The sequence below is a fragment of the Diospyros lotus genome, chromosome 7 (genome assembly GCF_014633365.1).
Source record: "Diospyros lotus cultivar Yz01 chromosome 7, ASM1463336v1, whole genome shotgun sequence".
NCBI classification, from domain to species: Eukaryota; Viridiplantae; Streptophyta; class Magnoliopsida; order Ericales; family Ebenaceae; genus Diospyros; species Diospyros lotus.
The window spans coordinates 27,749,825-27,767,871 of NC_068344.1; the positions used below are offsets into that span (position 1 = coordinate 27,749,825).

At 37.6% G+C, this 18,047-nt stretch overlaps 2 protein-coding genes across 2 annotated transcripts; one reads left to right on the forward strand and one right to left on the reverse strand.

Annotated features, from left to right (window-relative positions):
• The first annotated feature begins 3,599 nt into the window (after positions 1 to 3,599).
• On the forward strand, positions 3,600 to 18,047 carry LOC127806460 (uncharacterized). The gene is made up of 2 exons (XM_052343770.1): positions 3,600 to 4,277; positions 17,586 to 18,047. The coding sequence occupies exon 1, from the start codon at positions 3,680 to 3,682 to the stop codon at positions 4,259 to 4,261; it is 582 nt and encodes a 193-aa protein (XP_052199730.1). The 5' UTR covers positions 3,600 to 3,679; the 3' UTR covers positions 4,262 to 4,277; positions 17,586 to 18,047.
• On the reverse strand, positions 11,668 to 13,838 carry LOC127805643 (uncharacterized). Its single transcript, XM_052342394.1, has 3 exons — positions 12,767 to 13,838; positions 12,165 to 12,250; positions 11,668 to 12,018 (listed from the first exon to the last, which is right to left on the reverse strand). Exons 1-3 carry the CDS (start codon positions 13,836 to 13,838, stop codon positions 11,668 to 11,670), a joined length of 1,509 nt encoding a protein of 502 aa, XP_052198354.1.

Sequence of the window (18,047 nt, forward strand, 5' to 3'; positions counted from 1 at the left end):
TTTAGCGACGGGATAACCCGTCGCTAAATAAATTTTATTTATTTTTTATTTTTTTAATTATTTAGTGACGGGATTGCCCGTCACTAAATAATTTTTATTTTATTTTTTTAAATTATTTAGCGATAGGAAATGTCGTCACCAAATATATATCATTTTGTTTTTATTTTTTTAAATTATTTAGTGGTGGGATTTCTCATCGTTAAATAAATTTCATTTTGTTTTTATTTTTTAATTTATTTAGCGACAAAAAATTCTGTCACTAAATAAATTTCATTTTGTTTTTATTTTTTTAAATTATTTAGTGATGGGATTTCTCATGCTAAATATATTTCATTTTGATTTTATTTTTTCTAATTATTTAGCCATGGTATTGCCTGTTGCTAAATAAATTTAATTTTAATTTTATTTGATTTAATTATTTAGAAACGGGAAATCCCGTTATTAAATAAATAAATTTCATTTTGTTCTTAGTTTTTTAAATTATTTAGCGACGAGATTTCCCGTCGCTAAATATATTTCATTTTGATTTTAATTTTTCTAATTATTTAGTGACGGGATTACCCATCACTAAATAAATTTAATTTTGATTTTATTTGATTTAATTATTTAGCAACGGGAAGTCCCATCACTAAATATATTTTATTTTGATTTTGTTTTTTCTAATTATTTAGCTACAGGATTTCTCATCACTAAATATATTTCATTTTGATTTTGTTTTTTCTAATTATTTAGCGACGGGAATGCCCGTCACTAAATAAATTTAATTTTAATTTTATTTGATTTAATTATTTAGTGATGGGATATCCCGTCACTATATAAAATTCATTTATTGTATAGTTTTTTTAATTATTTAGTGACGGGATTGCCCGTCGCTAAATAATTTTCATTTTGTTTTTATTTTTTTAAGTTATTTAGCGACAGGATTTCCCTCGTTGCTAAATATATTTTATTTTGATTTTATTTTTTCTAATTATCTAGCAACGAGATTTCCCGTTGCTAACTAAATTTAATTTTGATTTTATTTGATTTAATTATTTAGCGACGAGATAGGCAGTTGCTAAATAAATTTTATTTATTTTTTATATTTTTTTAATCATTTAGCGACAGGATTTCCGTCGCTAAATAATTTTCATTTTGTTTTTATTTTTTTAAATTATTTAGCGATGGGATTTCCCATCGCTAAATATATTTCATTTTGTTTTTTTATTTTTTTAATTATTTAGAGATGGGATTGCTCGTCGCTAAATAAATGTGTTTTTTATTTATTTTTGTTAATTATTTAGCGATGGTTAATTTAGTCGTTAAATTTAAAATTTTAATAAAAAGTATTAAAAATATTTAGTGACGGGATATTCCGTTGCTAAATTTAAAAAATAATTAAAAAAATTTTGCAGTAGAATTTCAATTTAGCGACACCAAATCGTTTCTAATTAGTGACGGAAGAATTTCGTCACTAAATAATAGATTTTTTGTAGTGTCTCATCTCTTCTCTCATTTCTCATCTCTTCTGTTCACGCCATGGCAGAAATCAAATCCGATCGGTGTCACTGATGAACATGGGCTTTGCTACCTTCTCTATTGTGGGTCATCGTTTTGGTTGTCATCATTGTTCTTCGTTATTGTTTGCCAATCGATGGTTTAAAGCCATTGCCATGGTTGATTGGTTGAGTTGCTCCTTCTCGACCATGGAGTTGGTCTCCTCCCCCATTTCCTTTCGAATAACAGTCTTTTGTGGCCGTTGTTTAGGAAGAAAGTCGGCAACTAGAGCCGTTGCGATGATGGGTGAGGAAAGAGATGGGGCGATCAACGATGATGAGGAGGAGAAACAAAAGTGGCTGACGGTGAAAGGAGGAGGCAACGACGATGGCGCTAGGATGAGCAGAAAGCCCTAAGAGATGGAAAAATATGGGTCTACTACGGCTCTCCTCCTTTGCGATTTGTTTTTTTTCTTTTTTGTTGTGTTATTTAATTTGTTTTTTTATTTATTTAAATATTAAACTGAATATGTGATATGATTTTTTTGTATTAATTTTTTTAATGATATTTTTAAGATTTTGATTATTTGTTTTATTTTATTTGAATTTTATTTTATCGTTTAAAGTATTTGAATTAAATTTACAATTTACTAATAAATGTTTATAATTTATTTTGAATCAAATTCATTAAATAAAATATCATAATAATAAAAAAACTATTTTTAAAATTTCAAAATAAATGCGTTTTCTAGTTTTCTGTTTTACGAAATAATTTTTCAAAATAACAAAAAGAATGTATTTTTAAAAATTTCAAAACAATTACCCAAACACACAAAATTCAAAACTAAAATACAAAAGAGAACACCACCTTAATGTTTAGTTACAGAACAGTAAGTTGCTTTTTGAGTGAAATACTTAATCTATATTTTGAGTTTTTGACAAAACTTTAAAATGAACTTTTATCTAATAAATAGCTTTTCATATTTTATATCAAATAATTTTTCATAAGTTTAATTCTAAAAAATATTCATAAATTTAAAGTTTACCCTAAACCACGCGTAACCAACCTTTAGTAGTGTTAAATGGCATTATTCAAGTAAGGGTGCGTTTGATTGTAAGGATGAAATTTAAGTGGAAAGAAAATGAATTTCAGGGAATTAAATTGCAAAGAAAATGAATTCTTGGAAATTGAAAGTTTAACCTGTTTGATTGGTATAATATTTTACCTAGAAAATGATGTTATTTTCCATCTTTTGGTGTTGATTGGTAATATTTTTCATAGAATTTGATCATTTTTCTGGCATTTCGTGTTTGATAAGCATTATTTTTCATGAAAAATGACATATTTTCCATGGAATTCATTGGTGAAAATGTATTAAAAAATATTAAATCTTGTATAGAAAAATTAAAATAATAACGTATTTTAAATTAATTAAATTATTTTCTTAAAGAAATAAAACTACAAAATTAATTTTTTTTTATTTTTTTTAAAAATAATTTATATGTAATTTTTGGCATATTCCCTTTTTATACATTTATATTTATTAATTATTAAAAATATAAAATATAAAATAATTTACAAACCCTCCCCACCCATCTACCGTTCTCCTTCATACCCAGCTGTCGCCCACCCATTGCCTTTCTCAATTGCCATGAAAATTCTATCTTCTCTTCTAAGAAATTTGATTTTCATGGTTTGAAAGAAAATGGCCTCACGTGATCATTAATGGGGAAATGAGTTTTCTAGAAAAAAAATGCTATCAAACAATGTAAAAGTTAGAAAATAGATGAAAAAATTACCTTTTCCTTGAAAAATTTGGACTATCAAACGCGCCCTAAGTCTAAACCTAATCAAGTAAGTTAATCCAAGACTACTAACCCCATATCTTACTTAATTAAAATTTTAAGATAAAAATAAATGTATTTATTTATTTAAGTTGAATGTGTACAAGTATTTGATGAATATTTATTAAATAATAAAACTAAATATAAAAAATTATATATATATTACCTAATAAATATAAATATTAAAATTATATTTACCATATCCGTGTAATTTCTTTGCACCTGGACACCTAAGCTGTCCCATTAGATTCAAAACCCTCTCTCTCTCTCTCTCTCTCTCTCTCAGCCTTCAAAAACCAAAATGATCGATCACATGAACACTTCCAGCACCACTCGTTCTGCCTTGGCCGCCGTCCGAAATGAGCGAACGCGACCGAGGTCGCGACCGAGACCGAGACCGAGACCGAGACAAGAGAAGAGAGAGGGATGATCGCGACAGAGATCGAGATCGAGATCGCGACCGAAAGGAACGCGACCGCAGCAAACGCGACCGCACACCTGACCGCACTCGATCCCGCCACCGCTCCCGCTCCCGCACTCCCGACCGCAGGCGGCTCCACCACCACCACCGCACTCCCTCGCCGGAGCCGCCGCGGAAGCGCCACAAGCGCGGCGACGAGGATGACAGGGACCGGCAGAGGGCGGCGGCGGCTGCCGTGTCGGATTTCGTCGATGTCATTGCTAGGGAACAGCTGAAGAAGGGCTCCACGGTGGACGGTGGCGTTGGCAGTGGGGGGGCTGAGGAAGAGGTCGTCGATGCGGACGAGATAGAGATGATGAAGAATTTGGGAATTCCAGTGGGGTTTGATTCAACGAAGGGCAAGCATGTGGCTGGGGCGGATGCGAGTGGAGTGAGAGCGGTGACCAAGCGGCAGCCCAGGCAGTATATGAATCGACGTGGTGGATTCAATCGGCCATTGCCAGCCGAAAGGAATCGCTAATTTCTTGTTTTTTAAGGTTAGGGTTGTTTCTTTCTCTGAATGTATAATAGTACTTACTACTTTGTTGATGTTATGTTGGGATTTTGCTCTGATTTAGACTAACTTAAGATTTACACCTCTACTGTGACCCCTTAATTGCGAAATTCGGGTGTCTGGGTTTCTCCCGTCGTTCAAGAGCACTGACAAATACAAGCTAGAAATTGAGTTTGTTAAGTTTGTTGATCAGCCACTTACATTAGAAATGTGTTATTAACATTTTGAAACTTATTAATTTTGAAAATTGAGGTTATAGATAGTGTAAAAATCCTTGCTAGCTAAACACTATGGGTAACCTTCTCAGTTATAAGAGACTGATATAAAATCATTAGGAGGAGAGAACAGCGATGATATGACAGTGGGTATTTCTAGGGTTTGGGTTTTTCTCTATTTTTAGGAATTCTTAAATTAGAGTATCATTTCTTGTGTTTTCATTTTATCCAGGAAGGAAAAAAAAGATCCGTTATTCTTCAATTTTGATGATCTTGTATCAAGGGAATAATCTAAAACAAATTGATTACCTTCTCTTCAAAGATAATCTTCCATGTTGCCTTGCCCGCTACAATATGAAAAGAAAACCCTAAGCAGCAGACATCCCACCTCGTTTAACTGCAGCTGTACCTATAGGAAATAGAAATGTGAACCTTAGCTGATACCATCCTCGCAGAGTATCTTTTTTTTTTTTTTTCAATGGCTAATTTCCAAGGCCCTTAAACTTATGGAGTTTGTTAGAAAATTTTAGCCCCATCTTGAAGAGGTACAAACCATATTGCATGCCATGAAACAATAATTTAACCTTCTTCACCATTAGGTGGTCTCCTTGTAACTTCTGAAGGGTTTTTAAAATAAAAGATGGAATAACACGCAACAAGTATGTGGAGGGAACATGAAAGCTTGCTCTTAATCAATGTAAAACAACCCTTTTAGATGCATGCCTTTTCCATAGACAATTGTTGGTATCTTTTCTGTCTCCACTAATTTTAGCCTTAAAATAAGGGGATTGCATGTACTTAATTGGTGTAAGACAGTTACTTTCTGTAGGCTCTTGCTTTTGTATTGCATTCTTTTTTTTTTGATTGTCTCACCAGGTCCCCACTGATTGAGATAAAAAAGGCTCAAATAAGAGGAATGGGCATAACCATGCATTACAAGACGGTTATAAGATTCAAATATTAATATTCTCCTTGAAAAGCATAAGACAACATGTAGACAAATACAACACCCCATTTACCCAACAATAAATTAATCAATATATGTCAAAAATAAATAAATACATTCACATTACATATACGTTTTGGATCTCTAAGAATAACTAGGTTAACATGAATTATTGTAAAGAATCTTTGATTCTTTTAAGTATTTTATAAATAGGTATAAGGATATAGGTATTGCTTTGGGTCCTTTGGTGGTGGGCTTTTGAATTAGGAAGTGGTTATATTGTTCTAGAGGTTAGAAGGAAAAAGGAGGAAGTCTAAGGACCGTGCTGCATCTAGCTTGTTTTGTTTGCCTTGTTCTCCTAAGCAAGTTAAGAAACTTAAGAAGTTGGGATGTTCGATAAATTATGATGGGAGCACCAACAAAGCTAAAGACACATGAATTAGATCCTATTTATTATCTTGTGAAGATTTATCAAATCTTTTTGAATGTTAGTGTCTTAATGACTAAGAGGCTTGTATTGTTGGTTCCCATCTATTTGTTATCTAGTCTGGCGTATTGAAGATAATTTCATATGGATCTTATCTGGAGGGTACAATTCAAATAATGATGTTGATAAGGAACAGGGAGAGTTTGGTAGATAGGTTCTGGAATATACCTTTTTTTTCCCTTTTCTTTTCTGGCCATGTTATTTTTATGGTATTAGATGTCCTTTAGAGGAAGCTAGATGTTTGTTTTGGATCGTCTAGGAAGGATTTCTGGTTTCTATCTAGAATAAAGAGCTCATGGAATTGCCCCTCGAAGGTGGTAGTTTTACTTGGTTTTGGTCATCCAATAATCCATCTTTAGGTCTAATTAGATTGTTTTTAAGTCTCCTCTTTCTGAGAGAATCATTTTACAGATGCTAATAAGTCATGTTTGCATCAGCTTTCATCTATCATGTTCTAGTTTTGCCCAACAATGGTGGGCCTGCTCCTTTTAGGTTTGAGAACATGTGGCTTAGTGAGGTTGGTTCTGTGGAGTGGTTATTAATTCTGAGGTTTCTTATATGGTTTATGGTCATCGAGGGTTCATCTTCCTAAAATGCTCAAGCTGTCAAATGGTGACCTCAATAAATAGAATAGAGGAGTTTTAGGTAATTTCAGGTGAAAATTGATAGGCCACTTAAAGATATTGAATCTTTTGATTTTAAAGGAGTGGACTATAAATAGCCAAAAAAAGAAAAAAAGAAAAAGCGAGAGGCGGACTATCTCTCTCTGTGGATGAGAAGCTCAGTAGAACAAAAATGAAAAGGGAGGTGAGTTATTTATTTTGCATTGGGAAATGCAAAATCTAGGTTGGGTTGTTTAAAAGAAAGGGATAAGAATACTAACTTCTTTCCTAAAATGGTTAATGTTCATACAAGGTCAATCATATTGATAAGTTTAGTGCGGGGAGGAGATGGTTTCTAGAGGATTATATAACATCTTGGATAATTTTAATTCATGTTTGTTTTTGGAAGAGGAATTACAGAAACCATCTATTGTAAGTCTGGATTTAAAGTTCTTTCTCTTCATTAAAGTGAGTGGCTTGAGAGGCCTTTTTCAATAGACAAATTCATCATCACTCTTAGAGTTTTGATGGAAAAATGGCCCCTAGGCTTGATGGTTTTCTGTTGGTTTTCTTTCATTGATGTTGGAGTGTGGTTGGCAATGGGGTTCTGTAATGAGTAAGTATTTTCATAGATCTAGCTTTTTTGAAGATGCTACTGTTTAAATCCTTTATCCTAAGAACATAGGGGTTGAAGAGTTAAAAAGTTCATATGCAAATTTATCAAATATTCTTCACAGAGAGTGAGCTGTGCCATAATTGTCAAAGGCACTGAGGCGCAAATTGGTGCTTGTGGCCTAGGTGTGAGCTGCAAGGCGTAGTGCAAGCCTCTAGCACATGAGGCACACATTTATTTAAAATGCTTATAAAATACTTATACACTATTCTTTTCAATATGTACCTATAAGGAGATAGATGCAAGCTCATAAAATCATAAATTGCAACTGACTAACCTTATAATAACAACTAATATTATTGCAAAAAAACAATTAGTTTCTTTTGCAATAAGTTTCTTCTAACTGCAAAAAAGATTAGAAGAAAGAAAAAATTATAGCAGAACATGCTGCAAAAAAAATTACAGGAAACAATTAGTTTTTTTTAATTTCCTTTGCAATTAGAAGAAAGAAAAAAAAATTACAGTAGAACATGCAACACAAAAAAGTACAGAAATTGGAAAAGAAACTAGAAGAGAAAAAAAACTCAGTAAATCACACAATGAAAACATTTGTTTATTAGCAATTAGTTTCTTCTAAATTGCAACAGAAATTAGAAGAAAGAAAAACAAATTAGAGTAGAACACAACTGAAAACAATTACAACATAGAATTAGTTTCTTCTAAATTGTAAAAGAAATTAGAAGAAAGAAACAAAAATGAAGCAAAATGCAGATATGAGTAGTTCTTTAGTGAGTGAATATCACTGCCAAAGGATCTCAGTGAGTGAGAGATCTGGCAGACCTCCGGATTACACTGCTAGGTTTGCCTTTCACCAATATTCCAAAATATGCAATCAAATCAACAAAAAATAAGATCTAAGATGACATGGACAAGAAATAGGGTTTTAATACACTTATATATACAAGAAATGTGCCTCATGCGCCTTGAGGCTTGCGCCTTGCATGAGGCGTGTGCCTCGTGCACCTAGGCAGCGCCTCAAGCATGGTGCTGTGCCTTAGTGGTGATGAGGCGAACATTGTTGTGCCTCTGTGTGCCTTGTGTCTAGGCATGCGTCAGGCACGCCTTTGACAACTATGAGTTGTGATGGTTTTATGTCTTATATCACGAATTTATTTTTATCGAAATTGAAGAGCTTATGGATTTGGCACTTGAAAGCAGTGATTTTACTTGGTGTTGGTGGGTTGTCTATCCTTTGTGGTGTCAGATCCTAAGATCTGACAGTGACTAATTTGGGTAGAACTTGAGAATTAGACAGAAAATGGAGGGAGAGTTAGACTGAATAGGGAGAACAACAAGCGCTGGGAAAGAAATGAGGGTTTGAGAGAGAGGGTGAGAACAAAAAAGTAGAGGGAAAAGATTCAATATCATTCACAATGAATTCCCATCCTCTTGCAATTGGCCTTTTATAGGCATAGGCGGCTGCTCTTCATTTATTGTAACTGAAAGCTGTTGATGTTTTGCCCAAGTTAAGTGTGCTGGAAGTTTAGAAGAAATCAAAGGAGTCAATGATGATAATCAAGTGGCAGTTAGTGTGGAGGATGTTTCTGTAATTAACTGAATATACTAGGGGTAGTTTAGACTTTATAGAGTCGGTTATATCCCTAGGTTGGTCTGCCCCATAGTTTATAAATATGAGGGCAAGGGATCAGTTGTAATCATCAATCAGAAAACATTTCATTCTCAAAGAGAGAGAGTTGTGATAAGAATAGTTCTTGAATTCTTTTTAAGAGTATTGTACTTGGGTTGTATGAGAGGGCGAGTGATTCATTGTACTGATTTCTTTCATTCTTAGTTGATTGTTCTCTCGATGGAGCTGCTGGATGTAGTGCCATTTCCGTGGCATGAACTAGGGTAAATATCGGCGTGCAAGACTTGTGGTTTGATCTTCCTTTTACTATTTCAATTCTGTCTTTCTTTTATGTTCTGATTTGTATATGTATTGTGGTTGATTCGGCGAGTAATTGAGTGAGTTATTGGGTACTGACAGTGCTCCAGTTTTAACCAAAGCACAAATGAAAATAGCGGCAGCCACATGCACAGCCATGTGGGCCTAACGGAATTACAAACAATATATGTAGCTCAATTATAATATTACCCCTTTATTGTCCCTAGGGTTGTGACAATTCCCCCCCTCTTGAAAGATTTCTTGTCCCCAAGAAATCATAACAGTTGAACTACCCTAGGGCACTGTTTTAAGTAGATCAGGAAGATACTCCCAAGTGGTATGGTCAGGATGCAAGTGAGACCACTGCACAAGAACGTGTTAGGGGCATTGATCCTTGGTAGATAACTCTCTTTTCCAGCACTGCCAATGGTTCAAAATCTTCTGCCAAGTCCTCAGCTGGAGGGGGTAAATGAGGACTGGTGATTTCTGTAGGGCCAACAGATATCTTTAGCAAAGAAACATGGAAAACAGGGTGAATCTGTATATCTGGGGGTAGCTTCAGATGGTAGGCCACCTTTCCCACCTTAGCCTTGACTAGAAAAGGCCCAAAGTACTTAGTTCTCAACTTAGATGCAGGGGAAGGTGAGAATGCATGCTGCTGAAATTGCTTATACACCATGTCTCCTACCTCAAACAGCCTCTCACTTCTCCTTCTGTCAGCAATTTGTTTCATCCAATTTTGCGCTACTGCCAGCTCCTTTTTTATCACTTGCAACACCTCTTGCTGCTGCTGCAAATAATAGTCCACCGCCCCTTCAGTATTAGGAGATTGTATTACAGCAGGTAGCAGTGGGGGTTTGTACCCAAACAAGGCTTCAAGGGGAGCTCTCTTGAGTGAACTGTGGAAGCTCGAGTTATACCACCATTGAGCAAGGGACAGCCCCTTGTTCCAGCTCTTAGGCTTCGAAAAACAAATGCACTGGAGGTAGTTCTCCAAGTTCTGATTGACCCTCTCCGTCTGCCTATCAGTTTTAGGGTGATAGGCCGTTGACATGTGTAGCTTCACCCCTAAATTCCAGAACAACTCCTGCCAAAAGGTGTTGGTGAAAATCTTGTCCTTATCTGAAACTATGGATGGTGGCAGCCCATGGATTTTTAAAACAGAATCCAGCAGTAGATGTGCCACTTCTTGAGCTGTAAAAGGGTGGGCCAGACTCAAGAAGTGTGCAAATTTAGTCAATCAGTCCACCACCACCAAAATAACATCCTTCTCTTCAGAGTTGGGCAATCCTTCCATAAAATCCATGGAGATCTGTTACCAGGCTTGCCCCCGGAATGGCTAATGGCTGCAGCAGACCAGGATAGGTAGCCTGATCATGCTTGCAATGTTAGCATACCGCACTGGTCAAGACAAATGCAGTCACATCCTTCTTAAGTTTTTGCCAAAAAACAATTTCTTCACCCTATGATAGGTGACCCTTAGCCCCGAATGTCCCCCCCAAGGGAGAGCTGTGCAAGGACTGCAAAATCCGCTCCTTCAACTGGTCATCATCCTGTACCACCAACATCCCATTAAATCTCAATAACCCTGCTGAAAGAGAGTATCCCTGTTTACTTGCTGGCTGAATGGCTAGCTGTGACACAAGGGTCTTTTAGTCCATTCTCATTTTTCATAGCTAGCTGAAATCTCCTGTACCCAATCAGGGACTATAGTAGAAATGGCTTGACAGCTGTCTGTTTCTTCCCTTCTTGAGAAAGTGTCTGCCACTATATTCTCCTTACCTTTCTTGAATCACGTAATCCAACCCCAGCAATTTGGTGACTCTTTTTTTCTGCAGCTGTGTATGTAATTGTTGCTGTATAAAAAATTTAAGGCTCTCATGATCTGTCCTTATCACAAACTGATTCCCTTCCAGGTAATGTCTTCACTTCTCCACTGCAAACAATACTGCAATCAGCTCCTTATCGTATATGCTTAGTCCCAAATGCTTTGGGGCTAAAGCTTGACTATTATACACCAAGGGCCTCCCATCCTGCACCACAGCCCCTATCCCCATGTCACATGCATTAGTTTCTAGGATAAATGGCTTTGAGAAATCAGGTAAAGCCAATATAGGTTCCCTAGTCATGGCTGCTTTCAATGCTTGGAATGCATCCTCAGGACTCGGGTTCCATTGGAAGCTGTCCTTCTTAAGCAACTCAGTTAGAGGCCTGCTAATTATTCCTTAATTTTGGATGAACCTTCTATAATAGCCTGTAAGGCCCAGGAACCCCCGCAGCTCCTTAACAGTCTTTGGCCTGGGTCAATCAACCATGACAGCAATCTATTTTAAGATAAGTTTGCACTCCCTCCCCTGATATAATGTGGCCCAAATATTCCACCTGTGTCTTAGCAAAAGTACACTTGGACAACTTTACATACAATTAATTAGATCTAAGGATTTTAAATGCTATCCTCAAATGGTCTAGGTGTTGTTCAAATGTAGAGCTGTAAATGAGGATATCATCGAAAAATACAAGGATGAATTTTCTCAAGTAGGGGCTGAATATATGGTTCATTAGGGATTAGAGAGTTGCAGGAGCATTGGTCAAATCAAAGGGCATGACAGTGAATTTATAAAGCCCTTGGTGAGTTCTAAAAGCAGTTTTGGTATCAGCAGGGTTCATCCTAATTTGGTGATACCCTGCCCTTAGGTCAAGTTTTGGAAAAACAGTGGCTGAAGTTAGTTCATCAAGAAGGTCCTCAATGATGGGAATTGGGAATTTGTTCTTTATGGTGATGGCATTCAACTGACGGTAATCCACACAAAAATGCCAAGTTCCATCATTTTTCTTAACTAGTAAGATAGAAGCAAAGGGGCTTTGGCTTGGTTGGATAATTGATTTGGCTAACATCTCTTTGACCAACAGATCCACCTGTAAGACCTAATGTTTACAGGTTCAGAATTTGGCTTTAGGTGAATAGAGTGGTAAAAAAATCGGTTAGGGGGTAAGGTAGTGGGCTCAGCAAATATATCCTCAAATTCAATCAAAAGTAAATGCAAGGGGTCTGGAGAATGTACCTTCATAAGAGAGTGTAAGGTAGAACCAGCTGCAGGTATAAGATGTTCACCAGCCACTACTTCCTCCTTGCTGTTACCCTCCAATTCTACAGCATATATAAAGTACAATTGAGCCCCTGAAGTGCCCTCTTGCTGGAGCCTTTTCTGCATCTTCTTACTGTCAGGACCCTATGGCTTTCTGGGGAAAATTTGTATTTTTACTTACTATGGGTGTAACAATAGATGGTTAAAATGGGTGAAGGATGTAACGGTAGTGGGTTTAGGCTGTTGGGTGGCAGTTAGATGGTTTAGGCTGTTGGGTAGTTAGATGGTTAGAGGGGCTGTTAGTACTGTTAGTATTGTTAGAATAACAAGTGGCTGTTAGGGTTGTAACTACCAAGGAGTGACGGGAAGAGGGGGCTATATAAAGGCTTCCCTATTCAATGAAAGGGCATGGAAAATTCATAGGAGAATCATACATTTCCCTCTCTTTATCTTCAATTTCCCTCCCCAGATTCCTCTGTTCAGTCTCTCTCTCTTCTCTCTCCCCCTTTTCTTTCTAATCCTAATTCCCCTTATCCGAGGAGGATTCCACTGCCAGGACACGAGGTCCTGACACTTACCTGTAATTAATTTACATTCTCCAGTCTCTAAACTCCCTGTCAAGGTCAATTTCTTCCCCTCCATTTCAAATGTTACCTCTAGTTTGTTGAAATCAAACACTAGAGGGCTGACCATTTTCATCCAATCCACCCCAAGGACTCTATCACACCCTCCCAATTTCAGGATTCTGCAGAACTCCTGCCCTTGCATCTTCCATTGAAAGTTTTGACACTTATATCTACTAATCATCTTGTTGCCGTTGGCCACTGTAACTGATAAGGGGAATATGGCCAATGTGGGGCATTGTAGTTCCATGGCAGTGGCTTCATCCAAGAAGCTGTGGGTGCTGCCACTGTCCATCAAAATTATCAATCTCCTCTTCCTGTAATTCCCCTTTACCTTAATTATCTTCCCCGATGGACAGCCTTGCAAGGCATGCAGGGAGATTTCTCCATCTTCCTCCCCTGCTGTTCCTTCCTTTGCATTTTCCATTTCATGAGCAACACCTTCTTCTCCCTCCACTTCTTCTTCTAACCCCTCCGTTTGCAACAGCTGCCTCTTACATGAATGACCGGGGCTGTATTTTTCCCCACACCCAAAGCATAGCCCAAGCTTTCTTTTCTGCTCCACAGATAGGGGTTTAACCAGTGCTGGGCTTGGTATGGCCTTAGGAATTAAGGTCCCTCTCTGAGCTACGGGGTTGGAAGCTTTTAAACTGCCTCCAATTGACTGGTTGCTCACAGGATTTGCCTTCGGCTGCAGCTTGTGCTTCCTAAATATAGCCTCCTGTGCCAGCTCTTTCAGCCTGGCCTTCTCTGCAGCCTGTTTCACAGCAACAGGGTGCATCATCTTCACTGTAGGATGTAATTCCTCATTCAATCCGCTAATGAAACTCAATACAAAATAAGCCTCAGTCAGTGTTGGATGGGAATTTAGCATGAGTGACTTCAACTCCTCAAACCGTTCTTGGTACTCCATTACAGAACCCTTTTGTTTCAGCTTGTTTTCTTCAATAATGTCTGCCATAGATCTTTCTCCAAACCACTCACTGAAATCCTCTGCAAACTCCTGCCACCTATATTCATTCCTCATCCTACTCCACCCTCAGAACCAAGCGTCAGCTATATGCCTATATCATTGAGAAATGCTGCTGCCAAGTTCACCCTTCGATTCTCGACCACCTGATAGTGGTGGAAGAATCTCACACCGTCGAATCCACTATCGAGGCTTGTCCCCTTCAAAGATCAGAATCTCTAACCTAGGCATAGGGTTATGAGGATGAGTAACATAATTTCCCCTTACCTGGACATCTGGTTCAAATTCTGCCTGATCATCCATTGCCGGTAAATCAGGAGCATGCGGCAAGATCCCAGCTCCTGCAGTGGCTCTAGGGGGAAATTCTGCCAGCAGACTCACTTGCGGTGTCCTAGATATGATCTCTAGGACTCCATTGATCCGCTGGTTGACATTAGCAATCTCCATGTGAAGTCTGGTGAGTTCTTCCTTCATATCTTGATCCAATGCCTGCGCCTCCCTAGCCACTGTGCTTTTGGCCTTGCCAAGACCCACCTCCTCTCGAGTTTGGCGCAGCCCCATTTCCAATATATCGAGTCTGACTTCTAGTTGTTTCATTCTAGCCCCTTCATCCATTTCTCCAACTGAATTTGCCACCCCCGCTCTACAACAGAATTCCTTCTTTGGTCTGCAACCCAATCAGCTACTTTGTTCTGCAGCTAATTCGCCTCCTCCAATCTGTACTTGCCGCCAATCAAGATTGACGACGGCTGCAACCCACACCCCAATCCAATCCGATTGTTGGAACCCCTGCAACCGATTGCTATCTGCTCGTGATCACTGCGAATTCAAAATCTCTTGGTCTTTGTTTGTGATTGCTGTGATGCAATGATCGCCCCTAGACCTGCTTCTACTTCGCCCCTTCCTTACTTGCCAGAATCACAGTTGTGATTTCTGTGATTCAACAATCGCCTCCCAGCCGACACCTTCTTCTAACCCAGTCACCATCCAATGGTTGGAGGACCACTGGCTCTGATATCAAATATCAATTCCTAAGATCTGACAGTGACTAATTTGGGTAGAACTCGAGAATTAGAGAGAAAAATGGAGGGAGAGTTAGACTGAATAGGGAGAACAGCAAGAATTTGGAAAGAAATGAGGGTTCGAGTGAGAGGGAGAGAACAGAAAAGAAGAGGGAAAAGATTCAATATCAGTCACAATGAATCCCCATCCTCTTACAATTGGCCTTTTATAGGCATAGGCGGCTGCTCTCCAGTGATTGTAACCGAAAGCACAAACAAAAATAGCAGCAACCATGTGTGCCTAACGGAATTACAAACAATATATGTAGCTCAATTACAATATTACCTATCTATTGTCCCTAGGGTTGTGACATGTGGTCTCGTTTAGATGCTATCTAGTCTGTTGGGAGGATCATTTTTCAGATGCTAATTAGTCCCATTTTATTGCATAATTAGATCAGATAATGATTTTATTTTACTTTACAATGATGGGCTTGGGTTGGGATACTCCAGTTAGGTTTTGAGAAATGGAATAAGAGGGGGTTTGAGAGAAATGGGCTTGAAAAATTTCTGTTTTTCTTGTGTGGTTTATGATTTTGGAGCTTTTGTCTTGACAAGAAGCTAAGGCTGTTAAAAGGTGATCTCAAGAAATGGAATAAGAGGGGGTTTGAGTTAAAATATTGGTGAGAGTTGATAGATTACTTCGGATATTATATCTTCAGATGCCAGAGAAGCTAGATAGTCTATTTTGGTAGATAAGAGGCTTAGTAGAATCAAAGTGAAAAGGGAGCATAGTAAGTTATTCTTTAAAAGTGATGTGATGTAAGCTGAATTTTATGTTATATTTCTCAAAACAAGGGGATAGTTGCACAAGGTTGTTTCATGAAATGGATAATGTTTAGGGTTGCAAATGAAATGAGCCATTCTCGAGCGGCTTGGTGCTCAATTTGACAAAATTTCATTTGAATTCGTTCGTTAAGGTAAACGAGTCGAACTTGAGCCTAACTTTGAAGTTTGATTTGTAAACGAGCCGAACTTGAGCTCAGTAAAGATTGGTTTGTTAAAGCTTGCAAATATGTTCAATTAGAGGCTCGTGAACATGTTCGATTAGAAGTTCGCGAATAGCTCATGAATAGGCTTGTTCAAAAATACATTAATAAATTTATTTATAATTTTATAAATATATTATTTAACATAAAATTATCAAACTTTAAATTATTATAATAATATCATTAAATTTAATGTGTTTAAAATTATTATATATATTAAGTTAATCATTTCTGTTGAGCTCGGGCTTGAGCTTGGCTCGTCAATCTTTTGGCTCGTCAAGCCCAAGCTAAGCTTGAGCTCGGTTCATGTGAGCTAAGCTTGAGCTTGGTTCAGCTCGGCTTGACTCGGTTTATTTGCAACCCTACCAATGTTCATTGAAGATTAAATTATGTTGTTTGGTTTTGGTGAGAAGTTTGGTTTTGAGGAGTTTGATTCAGTGTTGGGGTGGTGGAATCTTTTTGAATTCTTTTTTTCTTCTTTTCTTCCCAGAAGAGGAAGTCAATCCACCATAGATTTCGATTTTAAAGTTCATTGTCTTGATTAGTGAGTGACTGGAAAAGCCTCTTATTGAAGAGGAGGTTGTCAAGACTCATAAGAGTTTGGATGGAAATAAGCCCATGCTGGTGGTTTTTGATTGGCATTCTTTCAACTGTGTTGGACTGTTGTTAGTAATGAGGTTTGTGCAATGATTTAAGGATTTACGTAGTTCAAGCTCTTTTGAAAATACTTCATTTTTTGGTCATTATTCCTAAGAATGAAGGGGCTCAGGCAGTGAATAGATTTTAGGCTCTTGTTGGGGATCGCTTTTTGTATGCTAATTTTTAATGTTCGCATCAAGTTGGATTTGATCATTATGTTATTTTTGCTCAATGTGGTGCAATCAGTCTGAGCTCACTCTTTTTAGGTTTTGAGAATGTGTGGCCTAGTGCCACTGGTTTTTCTGGTTGAGTTAAAGGATTTATGGGTCTATTACATAGTTTATGGTTCTTCAAGCATTTGTCATGTAAATAGGCCAAGTTGTTAGAAGGTGACCTTAGGAAATGGAACAGAGTAGCTCTAGGCAAAAAATCAAGGCCCTAGCCTTGTAAATAGGCCTTGTAAAGTGGAAATCATCAACACGCTTAAGGAATTTGAATCGCAAATAAGGCCCTGGGCCAAGTAGTTTTCTTTGGCATTCTTTCTTCATTTTGGACCATGGTTAGTTTTGTGGTCTTGGGTGTTGACTGCAGAACTTATTGTACTTCTCAACCCCAAAGAAGATGATAGATTTTAGTCTAGCTTATCCGTGTCAAATGGGCAAAAGACGAGGCTCAACACATGCTTATGCATGCTTGGTACGCCTGCCTTGGCCCGGCATGAAGGCCTGAGACTTTGGCCCCGGGCGGGGGAGGGACTTTTTCCACCTCTCTCTCTCTCTCTCTCTCTAGGTTATCTTCCACTTATCCACTTTTTGTTGTTCATGGCCATCATTTTTTAATTTGTGATATTATAATGATTTGTAATAGTGGGTTGCATGTACAATAATTTGATATTGTCCACCTAAAATGTATTATTGATGGCACGTGAGTTTATCCAGGATATAATTGATCGCAGGGTAAATTCAAGCATTGCTATCATTTGATGAATGACTTCTGATAAGTATTTGAAATGTAAACCGGACAAAGAATTATGGAAGATTACTGATAGATTTTACATTTTTCCCCGTCTCTTTGGTGGGATTTGACTCATTGTTTTTCTATCTGATTTAATTTAGGTCATGCGTATCAATTGACATGATGAGGTGAAGTGAGATTGCAGCTACGATGCCTGAAACTCAATTGGTGGATGTGCTTTAACATGAAATATTTCCTTGAAAATATATTACACTTGAGTTTCAGAATACTATTGGGCTGGAATGTATTTCACCGTGTTTTGTATCTGATTTTTATATATACTGCTGAAGTCCCGTGGGGATGAATTGATTCATAAACTGTGTGATGACTGTATAACGAAATGTAGGCTAAATGGTCCCCCCGGCCTCGGCCCCGCCCCACCCCCACCCCCACCCCACCCCACCCCAGTTGTGGTTTTGAATCTCCAACATTTCTTTGGTTTGTAAGATTTAGTGGGAAGGAAAAATTATGGAATTCAAAATGGAGGGGGGGTTGTTAATTCATAGGATGTATGGGTATCTAAGGTCTTTTAATTGTATGTGCTGAGGTAAAAGTTTAAGCTC

Excerpts from the sequence above, each read along its gene's own strand:
- LOC127805643 (XM_052342394.1), bottom strand. The coding sequence starts at position 13,838 with ATGAGGAATGAATATAGGTGGCAGGAGTTTGCAGAGGATTTCAGTGAG. Across the intron at positions 12,251-12,766 it reads AGAATGTAAATTAATTACAG|AATTGGAGGGTAACAGCAAG; the intron begins GTAAGTGTCAGG and ends TATATGCTGTAG. Across the intron at positions 12,019-12,164 it reads CCTTACACTCTCTTATGAAG|GTGGATCTGTTGGTCAAAGA; the intron begins GTACATTCTCCA and ends TAGGTCTTACAG.
- LOC127806460 (XM_052343770.1), top strand. The coding sequence starts at position 3,680 with ATGAGCGAACGCGACCGAGGTCGCGACCGAGACCGAGACCGAGACCGA.